This window comes from Tamandua tetradactyla, chromosome 11 (assembly GCF_023851605.1).
Source record: "Tamandua tetradactyla isolate mTamTet1 chromosome 11, mTamTet1.pri, whole genome shotgun sequence".
Lineage (NCBI taxonomy): Eukaryota > Metazoa > Chordata > Mammalia > Pilosa > Myrmecophagidae > Tamandua > Tamandua tetradactyla.
In genome coordinates, this window is record NC_135337.1 from 61,290,016 (window position 1) to 61,304,726 (window position 14,711).

Here is a 14,711-nt window from a genome sequence, read left to right on the forward strand (position 1 = left end):
TGTTGCTGGAGGGGAGAGGTTGAATCAAAAATCAAAATTCCAAGGAAATAAGTTTTATATATTCAATATAAATAATAAACTTAGAGAAGGCTGTCTGAAATTGGAGGAAGATACTATATAAAGCAATAATCTCTTTGAAACTAAAGGTGTTAAAAACATGCTAAAATCCATGTGTTGAGGACTCTGTAAGGTAGGATCATATGTTCAGCAGAAGGGTTATATGTTCATCTCCCATCCCTTCTACTGCCACTGGCATTTTATGTTTTTCATTAAAATGCTCTACTTGTTAAGATGCTATTGGTTACTAATAACATAAGACCCAATTGAAATAAATGAAACAGTAAAGGAAACTTAATGGTTTTCATAACTGAGAAATCTAGTGGTAAGTCAAGCTATAGATAGAGTTTGATCAGCTCTCCAGCTCATTTTCCCCAACATTTCTTTTTTTTTCAGATCATCCTTCCTTTGGAAGTCTGCTTTGTCCTCAGACATACAGGGCTGCATGTCTCTGCATTCACATCCAGGATGGAGAAAGAGAAAGGTTTACTCTAGCCACCAAACTAAAGTCCTAGGCTTCCCTGTTATTCCAGGCTGAAACAATCACTGTGGCCAGGGGACTCCCACATACCAACGGGCTTAGGTCCAGATTATCGTCCATCCTTCAACCACATGCCATTGACTAATGTCACCCCTGTATGAACCCCACCTGAATCTGTATGAAACCCACCCAAATCATACAGTTGCTAGATAATGAGAGTAAGGTCCTCAAAGGAAAACATGGGTGCTACTATGAAAGGCAAGAGGGAGAACGCAATCTAGGTGGGCAACAGTCCCGGGGTCTCAGCAAGAAACAGGTGGCACACTCAAACACTAAGTAATTCGAGAGAATTTTTTAAAGAGACTAGCTGCAAAGGTTTAGAGAAAACCTGCGAGTACCAACAGTCCCCTAATACACCTACGCCTGAGAAGGCAACGGAAGTGAGTACATGAACTCAGAAAGCTTAGCTGTATTGAGAGTCACTGGATATAAACTATGGCCTTCCATAGAGCGAAGTAGCCAACCCACAGCTGCCCAATAGGGAAGGAGCTGGGGAGGAAATGCCCCAAATCTCTCTCTCCTGTGCCCTTTTACCTTCCACCAGGGGCTCACGCTGGCCAAATGCAACAAGAGCAGAGGATGAAAGCTACAGGGGCCTTGCTAGCAGCCCAGAGGACAGGTTAGCTTCCAGGGGACAAAGCAGGAGAGAAGGATGGAGAGTGGATCTGGAAGAGCAAAGACCCTTGTCTACAGATGATCATGAGCCAAAATACACGGTACAGATAAGCGTCCTAGGTGGTCTGATCGTCCTACTTCTCACTTATTATCCTCCCAACTGCCTCTTTAGGGAAACAAAATACAAACAGCGTCAGGGTTCTTGATAAGCAATCTTAAGATCTTTAGGTTCATAAATAACTTTATTTTCTTTATTTTTTTAAAAAAATATGTACTTTCGTTTGCCTGGTTCTACTCAGGTAAGAACTGCAAAGCATACATCTTTTTGTCCACAGGTAAGAAATGGGCCCAGGCAGTTTCTAAGGGCCAGTGGCTAGAAGGAAGTTAAGATAAATGCAGATAGAAGGTTCAAGAGACAAAATTCAGGTTAGTGATGGGGACCCTTCTGCAGCAAGAGACTTCCATCAGAGTTGATCTCAGTTAAAGCTTCCCTGATATTCTGAGTCTTGTTTATTTATGGAGGAATTCCCTGAAATACAGCTCCTTCTTGAGCTTCTGCCATAAGACACAGGAGGAGCCATCAGTGGTTTGCAGCTAAAGAGTCTCTGCTCCTGGATTTCCAGGCTCCTATACAAAGTGATCGGATGTATTGCACTATTAGTGTAATCTTACAGTTTATAAAAGCATCAGAGTTTAATGCAGATGTTAAAATGCTCATCTGCAAAACTAATTACCATTTACCATATTCTTTCTATGGGAAAACATGTTGCATATCCAAAATACAATTTTTAAGCAAAAGAATGCATAATAGGTAACTTTTAAGTACTATATACTATACTAAGAAAAATAACTTTGGAAGTAAGCAAGGTGGCATTCTCCATTAAAAAATATATATATATCAAAGTAAGAAAACCTCTCAATACTATCCAGGAAAAAGTGGTGAAAATTCGTCCTATTTTAAAGGGAGGCAATAATTACTGAATATATTGTGAGAGAAAACAAATAACTTATTGGAAAATCCCACTGTTAAAGAGCACAAAGTATGTAAGGGAAGCCCTATTGTTTATATGAATGTAAAAGAAAAAAAAAGAGTAAGTATGTTTTAACAACAAAATCAACCAGAGTTTCCTACTTTTGGTGGTTTGTGATTTTAAGTGCTTAGTTGATAATACTATGCTTTGAAATGGGCCTCTTGAATTAACCATCAAGCTTCTCAATTAACTACCATAATTGGGTGCTTTGAAATGAAAGTTAATAATATCCAAAGTAAAACAATAGAATGTTTCTTCTATTACTGATCTTGGCTGTTAGCCCAAAGCACTTCACATTTTCTTCTCATTACACAATAAAATCTCTCTGAAATGTTAAAGTAACATAACAAAAGCACAACACTTGTACCATTCATAAGACATGTACGAAAACACTGATTTAACGTTAATGATATAGAAAGTAAAACACTACTTTGTCTCCATTTTCAAACACATGTAATAATGCTACTGAAACAGAACCAGGTTAACCATAAGATACAAAAAATTTAAAGAAATGCAATAAAAATATATGTTAGGACATTGCCGTAACTAATCAAAGTTTGTCAATTAAGAATTCCAAAAGACTATGCATATACACAGAAACATATACAGAATGGATATTCTGAATGAGAACAAGTGTTCACAACATTGATACATTCCTTCAAATAATGACATTCCAAAACACGAACATTCAAAGATGTAACTACAAATACTGAAATCAGAGTGGCACATAGCACTTGGGGATCTAGGAAGCTTGATATTTTTAAATGAATTTTAAATGATTACTTAATAACTGAACAAAAAACAGATAGCTTGATAAAGCTGGAACAGAATACAATGCAGAACTAGTAAGAAATGAAAATGGAAAGGGAGGTAGGGGCCAGATCACATAAACCCTAAAATCTTAGATTTCTATGCTATTGTGTTGTGTTTGTCAAACTGAGGTCTAAGTATTTCATTGCAATATAAGAGCATGGAAAGCTCCAGGATAAATATGATGCATCTTCCCTAAGTGTCCTGCGTACAAAAAAGAATTTGGAGGGGAGTTAAATTAAAGCACTGTTTTTATATTAAATACAATCTTATTAGCAGAATATAAAATTAATTTGAATGTTTCAGACACAACATGAAACATCAAAGCAATTTCACTCGAGGTAGATTCATTCAGGTTCCCTATTCCCTATTATTAGGGACAATTTGAGAAAACTTCGAGAAGCAATGTTGAGAATGTGGAACCACAGGTTTTTTTTTTTTCAAGCAGGAGAGCAACAGGATCAGCTCTGTGCTTTTGAGAACTTATTAATATAAAGGTGTTCATTTTTTAGAGCGATTATTTGATACATGTAACTTTAAAAGCTCCCAGTTAAGCATACTTCCAGAGTGCCTTCTAATCATAAGACTGGTATGTGAGATGCTACTGTAAATCTGTTATATTGCAAATTAAGGTTTCAGTAAGATCAATAAAAACTCTGTTTAATAAAGAAAATATCCATGTTTCCAAAATGGTTAAAAATTATTGGGCTCCTACTAATCAGTTACCAATGGATAGTCTCTAGAGACATAACTATACAGTTTGAGGACCAGAATTACAAATGTCTTTGATCCTTATGTGATATTCAAGACTAAATTATTGAAAAACACAGATTCTTTTGGAAAATAACTTGAATTTAAGTATTTCAAATACCTGATTACTTAGTAACTGATTAAAAAATAGTAACCTTTTTTAAAACCATACAAGTCATTTCATAAGGGATAAATATGTTGTTTTAACCCCATGTGATTTAATATAGACTTAGCTAAAGGGCACAAAATAAAATGGTTACACCTTCTTTAGTAAGTTAACAGTAAAAAACAGACATTAAAACAAAACTATACAGTTTGAGGACCAGAATTAAAAATGTCTTTGATCCTTATGTGATATTCAAGATGTTAAAATTGTTACAGGAAGTTGATACAAGATAAAATTTTAAAATTCATGCAGAATATATTCATAAAAATATTACAACTTGAGAGACAGGAGATGTTTTTATTGGACCACTAAAAATAGCAGCTATCAATCTAAATAATCTAGAGAACATTGTCTTTTATTTACTTTTAGAAATTAGCACAGTTTGGCCTATTCTACTTATTTCTGTAACACACAGCATTAATAGTGGTAATATGATTGTGATCAGAAACTAGCAAAAGGACTGACAGTAATAGAAAAAATTACTGTTAAGCAAAAGTTAAATGTAATCAAACACTGGTCTTTTTAGATTTTAAAACTAAATATTTGAAACCTTAAAAATAACACTTTTACTATGGAAGTTATTATAGAAAAAACAGGTGCTAGGACAAGTTTGGAAACAAATCTCCAGTTTCTAACAACTTTTTTCACTTTAAGATGAAACTCTGAACATGATCAAAAAACATGTAACCTGGCATAAGAATTTAAGAACCTCACCTAGCAGCAAAAATCTCATCTAGACATACAGATCTTACACCAATTTTATTTGATAGTGTCTGTTGGCTACTTTACAGAAAAACTTAGACTAAGCATAAATTTATAACAGAGAAAGAATACCTGAAAAATACAAATCACAATGAAGTTTTCATAAAGCCTCTGTCCATCACTATACCAGTGTCTCCTGAGAAAGATCCAACAGCAAAGCAAGAACACAAAGCAAGAATTCTGGATCTAAATATTTTCAGAATTACCGCAAGGAAATGCGAAAACAACACAGCTGATATTCTACAAAGTAAAACCAAACACCTCTCCACCTCTCTTCTCCTAGATAATCTGCCCAGAGCTACTCCTTTAATTTTCTTTTTTAATGCCTTCTGCCTCCTCCAAGCCTTCCTCTTCCCAAACTCCCTTGCTGTACTTTTCCGGGGAGGGGAGGGAAAGTAAATTCCATGAAATCAATCCATTGGAGATGTCTCACAGGTAGCATCACAACATTTCCTGAACTACCGGAAGTGGAAAACGGTAGAGAAGGATAAGCCATACAACGTTAGCAAGAGTCTGTTTTTACATTGCATTTGAAATGAAATGGCCCCTCCTGCATATGGATTATAAGGTTATATGTTCACATTTATCCGGAGTGAAAGCATAGGGTCTAATTACATAGTAACAAGGCACTGATCTCATTACTTTATTGGTTAGGTGAAAGAACAGCCTTACAATCATCAATAGTCAGCCCTCTTGCAATTTCATGTGGCCAGTAACAAGGGGAACTAGATGTATTCACCCAAATCTCTGCAACTACTAGAAAACATATATGTACACACACACAACTGTTCTCACTATATTCCCTCATCCTCTACTGAGGACAGCACCCCGTCCCCACCACACATAAAATATAAAATCAAGCTATATGTGAATTATACATTAACATCTAGACAATTAAGAAACTCTGAAAAATCAAAATTTTTGGAAAGCAAAAATACATATACACATACATAGGAAAAGAAAGAAGGATACGTATGCAATGCTCCCAACGGCGATCTTTCAATATCAGGAAATCAGTAATATCTATGTTTTCCCTCTGTGCTTGTGAATTTCCCTACAATGAACATGTAACTTTTGCAATCAGAAAAAAAAAAGGTAATCAGATGGCAGAGATCCAATCTGAAAGCAACAGTTAATCTGTATCAAAGACATAGAGTAGCCTATTTTTAAACCCCATTAGAGTCATTGAGGAATAAATCTCCAGTACTTGGCATGGCAGAGAGGCTCCCCAAAGCCCAATGATAACTTCTCTACTCAGGGGCCTTAGCAAACTGAGGAGCCGAGATGTTTCATACAAACTTGGTCAAGTGCTTCTGCAACAGCCAAACTCCCAGCACTCCAAAGACCCCGCCCCCCAAGGCACATTCGAGTCCCGGGATCCCGGGCAGGACCCTCCGCCTCTCTGAATCTGCCTCCGAAGATTCAGCACCCAAGTGTGTGCTCCACAGCTCAGCCTCACCTCTTTCGCCCACAACCTCCCAGTCCTCTCTCCCGCACACACTCCTGGACCGCAGGAGAGGAAAGAGAGGGCCGGACTTGGAGGCAGCCGCCCCGGTTCCCCGTGACCTTGGACCAGCAACTTCGGCTCACGGAGTCTCAATTTCCCAACCTGCCACCTTCCCTCGCTGGGTGGCCGCACGTTCAGGGTGACAGAGGGCTATGCAAAAGCGAGGAGCCGTCCTCGTCACTCTGCCCCAACACCCTCCTTCCCCGACGGTTCCAAGGCGCCGCGTCCCATCCCGGCCACGCCGGGCGCAGCTTCTCCTCCGCCCCGCCCCCTCTCGTCGCCCCCCTCCACCCCCACCCCCGGACACATCGCCCCACACTCCGTCCCCGAACCTGGCAATTGCTGTCCTGGGGCAGGTTTTTCACTAGGATTTTCCTGCGGTTGCTCAGCTCCCGCCGCATCCGCTGCAGCCGCGCGGCGACCTCCTCCGGGTGCAGGGCGGCGAGCGCGGGGCCCCTGGCGCCCTCGCGCGCCTCGGCCGAAAAGCCCGGCCCCGGCTCCGCGGCACAGCCGAGGCCCGCGCCCCCCTCGCCGCCACCGCCCACCGTCGCCGCCATCTTCCCGGGCGCCCCGCGCCTGAGGGCTGCTCTGTAAGATCGCGGGGAAGCGGAGAGAGAAAGCGGGAGGAGGCCCCGGCGGGGCGAGGCAGACCGAGGCCGGAGAGAGCGGGCCCAGCCGTGGAGAGGGGAGGAGGGGGGCGGCGGCGCAGCCTGCAGCCGGCGGGGTGAGCGCTGACGGGCGGGGAAAGGAAACCTGAGGCGCCAGGAGGAGCCTGAGAACCACCTCGCGGGAACCTCCCCCTCGGGCCCCCGGGCCCGCGCACAGGCGGCGCCTGCCCCCTTTCCCCGACCCGCCCGCCGGGGCCCCGGCGCCGCGGGTCGGACACCTGCGCTGGCGTGGGCGGGCGCGCTCCCCCTCGGGCGAGGCCCCAGCGGACAGCCCGGCTGGGCTGTGGGCTCGCGGGCGAACGCGCACCCCAGCCGCCTGTCCCCGCGGGGCCTCCCCACGTCACATTGCAACTCTCCCAAGACCCCCACCCCTCGAAATTCCCAGCCGTGGCGGGTCGGGGGCTGCAAACGCGAAGTCAGGATTCCCAGCCCCGGGGGGGCGCGCAGGGCGCCTCCCGGCAGCTCTGCGCACGCACACACTTCTGTCTAGTGCAAGATGTGCATGCACATTTGGCAAAGAAGTTTGAGCCTACAAAGAAAAATTAAAATTGAGATTTTCCTAGGAAGTGAAAAGAGGGATATTCTGGGGGGAATTATATATTTTTGGTAAAACCTAATCGCCGACCATTTCCCTGGCTGTGTAGGAAAAGCCGTCCCTGTTGTACACTTCCTAAAGAGGTCAAATGAATGCAATGGGAAATGAACGTCGTGAAAGCGACATATTAAGCGATGCTGAGACAAAGACGAGAACGGAAGAGGAACTATAGCAGAGGGCTGGAGAATATGTTACTTGGAACATCATTTTAATGGAAACTTAAGGGAAAGTTATGTAGTCCTTACTCAAAGTGATAGCAGGTCAAACACCCCGCCAGCATTTGGCTCCCACCCCCCAGTGATCCATCGGCAAAGGGCAACTTGCAACTTAAGCAGGCAAACACACTCGCAGCAAAAGCGTGTTTAGCAGCAATATGTATTCTGTTAAGGTAAAGTGCTTTGAATAAATTTACAAAGTGAATGAATAAATGCAATAAATGTACAAAAACTAAAAAGAATACAAATTTTACTTAAAAGCACATACTATTTGTTCACACTTACTATGTGCCCTCGGGTATTTCTAAGTACTTTACATACATTTCATTTACCTTTCATAAGAATTAAGTAGATTTTCTTTTCCTCACCTGAGATATGAGGAATTGGAGACTGGTCTGCTTAATTCTAAAGCCTGATACTCTTAATCAATACTATCTAATAATAAGTAATACATAAGATTCACTCCACCCAAAAGTAATGACTGATGATATTCTTGAATTTTTCATCTGTTAAGAAGATATTTGTGTTCTTTAAATGATAACCTGCCATACACACATGGTCACAGCAGCACTATTCACCATAGCCAAAAGATGGAAAAAAATTAAAAAATCCATCAACTGATGAATGGATAAACAAATTGTGGTGTGTATGTGTGTATATATATATATATATATATATGGACACATATTGTTGATGCTTGGCCATAAAAAGGAATTATGTACTAATAGATGCTACAAGGTGGATGAACTTCGAAAACATTAGGCTAAGTGGAAAAAGCCAGTCATACAAGGTCATATATTGTATGACTCAAATTACACTAAATATCCAGAATAAGTTAATCCATAAAGACAGAATGCGTTTTAGTGGTTGCCAGGGACTGAGGGAAAGGAAGAATGTGGAGCAACCGCTAAATGGGTACAGAGTTTTTTTTTGTGTGTTTGGCCGGGGGGTTGATGAAAATATTCTGGATCTACATAGAGGTAGAAGTTGTACAACATCATGAATGAACCAAATGCTATTTGATTATTCACTCTAAATGATTACTTTTTGTGTGAATTTCAGTTCAAAAACTTTTAATGAGATTCTGCAGTTCACAATTTTGAAATCTGCTTTCTTATTGTGGTAATATACACACAACATCAAATTTCCTGTTTTAACCACTTTCAACCATACATTTCAGTGGCTGTAATTAAATTAACAAATACGGTGCTGTTATTACCACCATAGATTACCAAGATGTTTTCATTATCCCAAACAGAAACTCTGGACCCATTAAGCATGTAACATGCTTTTTTAAAGTGGTCAATTGATTTTTTAAAAAATATTTTTACTGAAAAATCTCACATTCCGTAGTCCATTCAAAGTATACAATCAATGGCTTACAATAGGATCACATAGTTATGTATTTATCACCACGATCATTTTTAGAACATTTGCATCACTCCAGAAAAAGAAATAACAAGAAAAAAGAAAACACCCAAATATCCCATACCCATTACCCTTCCTTCTCATTGATCACTAGTATTGCAATCTACCCAATTTCTTTTACCGCTTATCCCCCTTATTATCTAATTTTTGTCCTTTTTTTCCCCCTAACTCATCTGTCCATACCCTGGATAAAGGGAGCATCAGCCACTAGGGTTTCACAATCATACTGTCACATTTGTAAAAGCAATTTAGTTATGTAATCATTTTCAAGAGTTAAGGGTACTGGAATCTAGTTCCAATATTTTCAGGTACTGTGTACCAACCACTCCAATCCACCACAAACTAAAAGGGATATCTATAGAATGCATAAGAATAAACTCCAGAGTAATCTTTACACGTTGTTTGAAATCTCTCAGCCACTGAGACTTTTATTTCTCTCTTCCCCCTTTTGGTCAAGAAGGTTTTCTCGATCCCATGAGGTCATGTCCCACCTTGCCAAGGAAATTTACACCCCTGGGAATCATGTCCCATGTAGGGGGGAGGGCAGTGAGTTCACCTGCTGAGTTAGCTTGGAGAGAGAGGCCACATCTGAGCAACAAAAGAGGTTCTTTGGGGGTGACCCTTAGGCATAATTATAAGTAGGTTTAGCTTCTTCTTTGCAGGAATGTTTCATAGGGTCAAACCCCAAGATCAAGAACTCAGCCTATTGAATTGGTTGTCCCTACTGCTTGCGACAGTATCAGGAATTCCCCAGATGGGGAATATTTCCTCCTTTCTCCCCAGTTTCCCAAGGGGACTTTGCAAATACTTTTTATTCTCTACCCAAATTACTCTGGGATATATTGGGTTATCACATTAATCTGTATAAACCAACAAGATCTCACGTTGTATTCAAGATTCCATGTAATTGAAAGGTTCAAATAAACTGACTGTACAAGTCAATTAGATAATGTGCTACCCAAAATATAAGTTCTGCACCAAATAAACATTGCTTCTTTGGTCTCACAGAGAAGCTGAAGTTTTCTTTGTTTTCGTATGGGCAGGCATCGGGAATCGAACCCAGATCGCCAGCATGGCAGGCGAGAACTCTGCCTGCTGAGCCACTGAGTGAAGTTTTAATATATAGATCATATCATCCTTTATCCTGTATTCTGATTTCCATTAGTTCTATCCAGAGCAGTTTCATTAATATCTCTAGTGGAAGTCTGATCTCGTTTGTAGTTTTTCTTTTTTTGTTGACAATTGCTGCATGGGATAATGCTGACTTTCACAGCTTCAGAGCTCTAACCCTGGGTCTCAGGTGTCACACAAACACCCAGACTTTCTGGGAACAACCAGATTATATACCCAAAGCTCAGTGTCTCAGAATTTAGAAATAACAGTATAACATGCTTTTCAGAGCATATTTTCTGAGCATCTTTCCATGCCAATGTAATTGAACATCGTTATTTTTTCATGGCTACATATTATTCTGTTGTGATATCACCATAACTTATTTCACTAATCATATATTATGAGATGTTATTTTTCTATTTGTAAGCAACACTGAATTTAATATCCTTGTGTCCATATTGACCATCCTTAATTTTCCAAGGAGTAAACTAGAAGAAAAATTTCTGCAGATGATAGCATGTTTAAAAGTTTTTGATATGTATTTCTAAACTACCTTCCTCAGTTTTCCTTACCACAAGCATTGTATGATAGGGTTCATTTCCCTGCTTATGAACCTGATAATTTGGTCTAAATTGTTTTACATGTTATTCCTTTGATTCAAAAAGTTACGACTTCTAAACTCCAATAAAGCCCTGTTTGGGAGCACTGAGAGACTTCAAAAAGCATATTCTATTAAAATGGGCAAAAGCTTGAATAGCCTGAGTATATGCTATGACCGTGAGCCATTCATTAACTTCTCAGAACATGCATTTACATAAATGAGTACCGTCTTCCTGACATTTATGAAATGTCCATTATTTACTAGACTATATATATATATATATATATATATATATATATATATATATATATATATATATATAAAGGCTTTAATAACAGAGCAAATAAAATAAGGTTCCTGGGTTATAGGGGCTCAGTCTCCTTTAGGAAAAAAAATGTATAATAATTACAATTAAATGTGGTAATACACATGCAAGCAGAAACTTCAGGAGCAGCCTTGGAAGATTTGCAGCTTTTGCTCAAAACATTTTTGGAACTACATTGTTGGTGTTGACTTCAGAATCTACAGCCAATTCTTCTGCATAGTTCTGGAGTAGCAAGTGTTTATCTCTTAAACGGTTTTGAGAAAAAATTAAATGTTATTTGAAGCCAAGTCTGGTGAATGAATAAGGGGTCAATTATGTTCTATGGGTTAAGATTATGTAAAAGGGTTTTTAGCCCCAACTGGAACATGATCACAATATTTTGAAGTTATTAAACCAATTCATTAAGTGGCTTCTCAGTATGAATTCCACTCCTTGAACAATATTGCTGAGTCCTGTAGGATGATGGCTCTCAAACTTTTTTTTGACCCAATCCAGTGACAAATAAAGTTATATATGTGGAAAATGTATTTTATGTCACACCACCAATAAATACACACACACACACACACACACAAAATAAAGATTTCACAAAACAGCATACACATCTCATGCAGCATACTAATATTTTCTATTCTGTTTGTTCCTTTTTTTTTTAAATTGCTGGGGTAATACACCAAATTAATTTCATGATCCACTAAAGAGTCATTACTCATACTTTGGATTAATACAGCTCTAGTGTACAAAGCAACCATCTCTTCTTGTTGCTTGATTGTGTTTCAAGGAAACTGGGGGAATGATAGAATCTATTGATTTTAAATTTGTACCTGAATTGACTGGTATTGCCACAGAAGAGAAAATTAGTAGAAGCTGCAAAGACTTGGAAATGCTACTATAATTCAAAAGAGTTGCCTTCATTCCAGGTTTCAGCCTGACTCTTTAAATAATAGCTTATGTGGCAAAGTAAAAGAATACTTTAATCTGAACTTGAAGTGGAGTACAATTTTCAAGCTTCAATGTGTTTACCAATATCCACAGGTGATTATCATCATCTATATAATTATATTGTACTTAAAACATATGCTATATATTCACTTTTGCCTTTATATTTTAATAATTGAGGTTATTTTTCCTTGTTTTATAAAGCTCAATGATTGGGGAAAATGTTGGAAAAATTTAATTAGTCAGTTTATAGTTTTAAAAATTTCCCTCTAGTATCTAAAACAATCTTACACATATATTATGATAGTACAATGACAATAAATTAAATATGTATAAAGGCTGCAAACTGTAAGAATGATACACTATTAGTTATCACTTATTCGTTCTAATATATATACACATTTAGAGTGAGAGAAAGTGTGCTTACAATATACTTGATCTTATACAGTCAATCAGAGTTGATTGATTTTTATTCAGATGTGGTCCTTTCCCTGGGGAAAATACATGCAAAAATGAGCAATTGCAAATCAGTATAATAAATGATATGAATAAAGTACTATTAGTAGCACAGAAAAGTGTTTGATTTTGATAAGAAAAAGCATCGTGAGGAGCTGTGTCTGGAGGACTAAGTAGGAGTTTTCTATATAAAAAGGGGCAGGTACTGAAACAAGGAATAGAAAGAGGCCCAGAGACATCAAAGGGACTGCTGTGTCCACAAAAGAATGAAAATCTGTTGCTAATAAATGAAATGATACTTCTCTAAAAGTAGCAGGAAATAAAAAGAAAATAGCAGATGTTATTCCATTTTAAGAAGTTTGATTTCATTTTAAGTCATTGCTTTAACGTGACATAAAAGGCAATCCCATAGAGAAGAGGCATATCAGAGCCTGTTAGGCGAGGAAGTGATATAAGTTTTAGCTTTTAAAAAAAAAGTTCTCAAGTGGATTAGCAAAATGTAATACATACATATGATGGAATATTATGCAGCAGTAAGACGAAATGACATCCTGAAGCACATGACAAGATGGACGAGCCTTGAGGACATAATGCTGAGTGAAATAAGCCTGACACAAAAGGATAGATACTGTATGATTCCACTTTTATGACCATGGTAAAGGTAAAATCAGAGGCTTATATACAGAACATAGAAATACACAGAAGCTTGAGATGGGTGAACAATTAGCTAATGAGGTTGAACTTAAATGTAAGGGAATAGATAGAAGTGAAGGCGGTTCACTAGTGGGTCTATAAATAATATTGAAGGTGAACATGATTGAAAAGGTTTGTAAAGGCTCATGTGTCCCACTGATTATCACTGCAAATATAAGCAAGTTCTTGCCTGAACTACTGCAAAGGGATAATCTTTTACAAAGAGCGTAGAAGTTTGGGATATAGGGGAAAACTGCTGTTGCATGCTATGGGCCAAGTTTAACAGGAAAACATCAACAGTACCACAGCAATACCAGCAGTACATAATAGGGGAAGAGATAAGATTTAGGGGGTGGTTTGGACTTTCTATTTGGTGAGAGTGTGTGTATCGGCTATCTTTCTCCTGGGAACAATGAAATTATCTAAAATTGATGGACTGTTGACTTTGGACATCATACATGAGGCCCAGCAGATGGAGGTGGCTGTAAGATGCACTGACTGAGAAGCAGATTGACGAATGATGGTGGAAACATATGATTGAACACTGTGCTGCTACAAAAAGGAACAAAGTTGTGAGGCATGCAACAGTGTGAATGAACCTGTGGGACACTTGGTGAGGCAAAATAAGTCAGAAACAAAAGAGCAAACATTGTATCATCTGATTTGGAAAATACTCATAAGAAAACTGGGGTCTAGACTGTAAGCTCATATAGCAGTCCCATTTAGTCTGGAGTGGTAATTGTTACTTCTTGATTTTGAGGGGCTGTTTTCTATATGTATAACCTAGTATACAGAGATAAGAACAAAGCTGATCAGGTCAGGATTAAGGTAATTCAGAATACAGGGTAAGGAAGACATTGTTTGTATTTTAGAACTTCACCTAGTCTTTGAGACCAAGGAAAAAGGTTTATTTTGTACAGAACCTAAATTTTCACTAGCACATAATCTAACTCAGCCTGTCTGGATAGATTATTTAAACAATCCAAACACAGGGAGCCCAGAATAAGAATGAGAGACTTTAATACTGTAAAGTTTAATGTAATGCCTGCATACATCCCAGAATATGTTAAGCAGGTAATCAAAAAGTATTGGCAAAGTCCCTTGAGGGACAGGAGAAACAATATGGAACTATTAAACTTTACCACTGGGGAAACCCCTGATACCGTGTCAAGTGTTAGAAACACCCAAATCAACAGGCCAAGCCCTGGATCTTGAGGTTTGCTCTTGTGAAACTTATGTATGTAGCAGAGAAGCTTAGCCTACCTACAGGCATGCCTAAGAGTCACCTCTAGAGGACCTCCTTTGTTGCTCAGATGTGGCCTCTCTCTCTCCAAGCCCAACTCTGCAAGTGAAACCATTGCCCTCCCCACTATGACATCCAGGGGTAAAAGTCTTCCTGGCGGTATGGGAGATGACTCCCAGGGATGAGCCTGGCCCTG

General features: G+C 39.2%; 1 protein-coding gene across 2 annotated transcripts in view; it reads right to left on the reverse strand.

Annotated features, from left to right (window-relative positions):
• The window catches only part of RAVER2 (ribonucleoprotein, PTB binding 2), a 113,203-nt gene extending 106,263 nt beyond the window's left edge, over positions 1-6,940 (reverse strand). The window contains exon 1 of one of the 2 annotated variants that reach the window (XM_077120710.1): positions 6,572-6,940. In XM_077120710.1, coding sequence (XP_076976825.1) covers positions 6,572-6,796 — 225 coding nt within the window. In that variant the 5' untranslated portion in view covers positions 6,797-6,940. Of the gene's footprint in view, positions 1-6,191; positions 6,435-6,571 lie in introns of those variants that run through there. The other variant, XM_077120711.1, reaches the window with a different exon arrangement.
• Between the last annotated feature and the right edge of the window lie 7,771 nt (positions 6,941-14,711).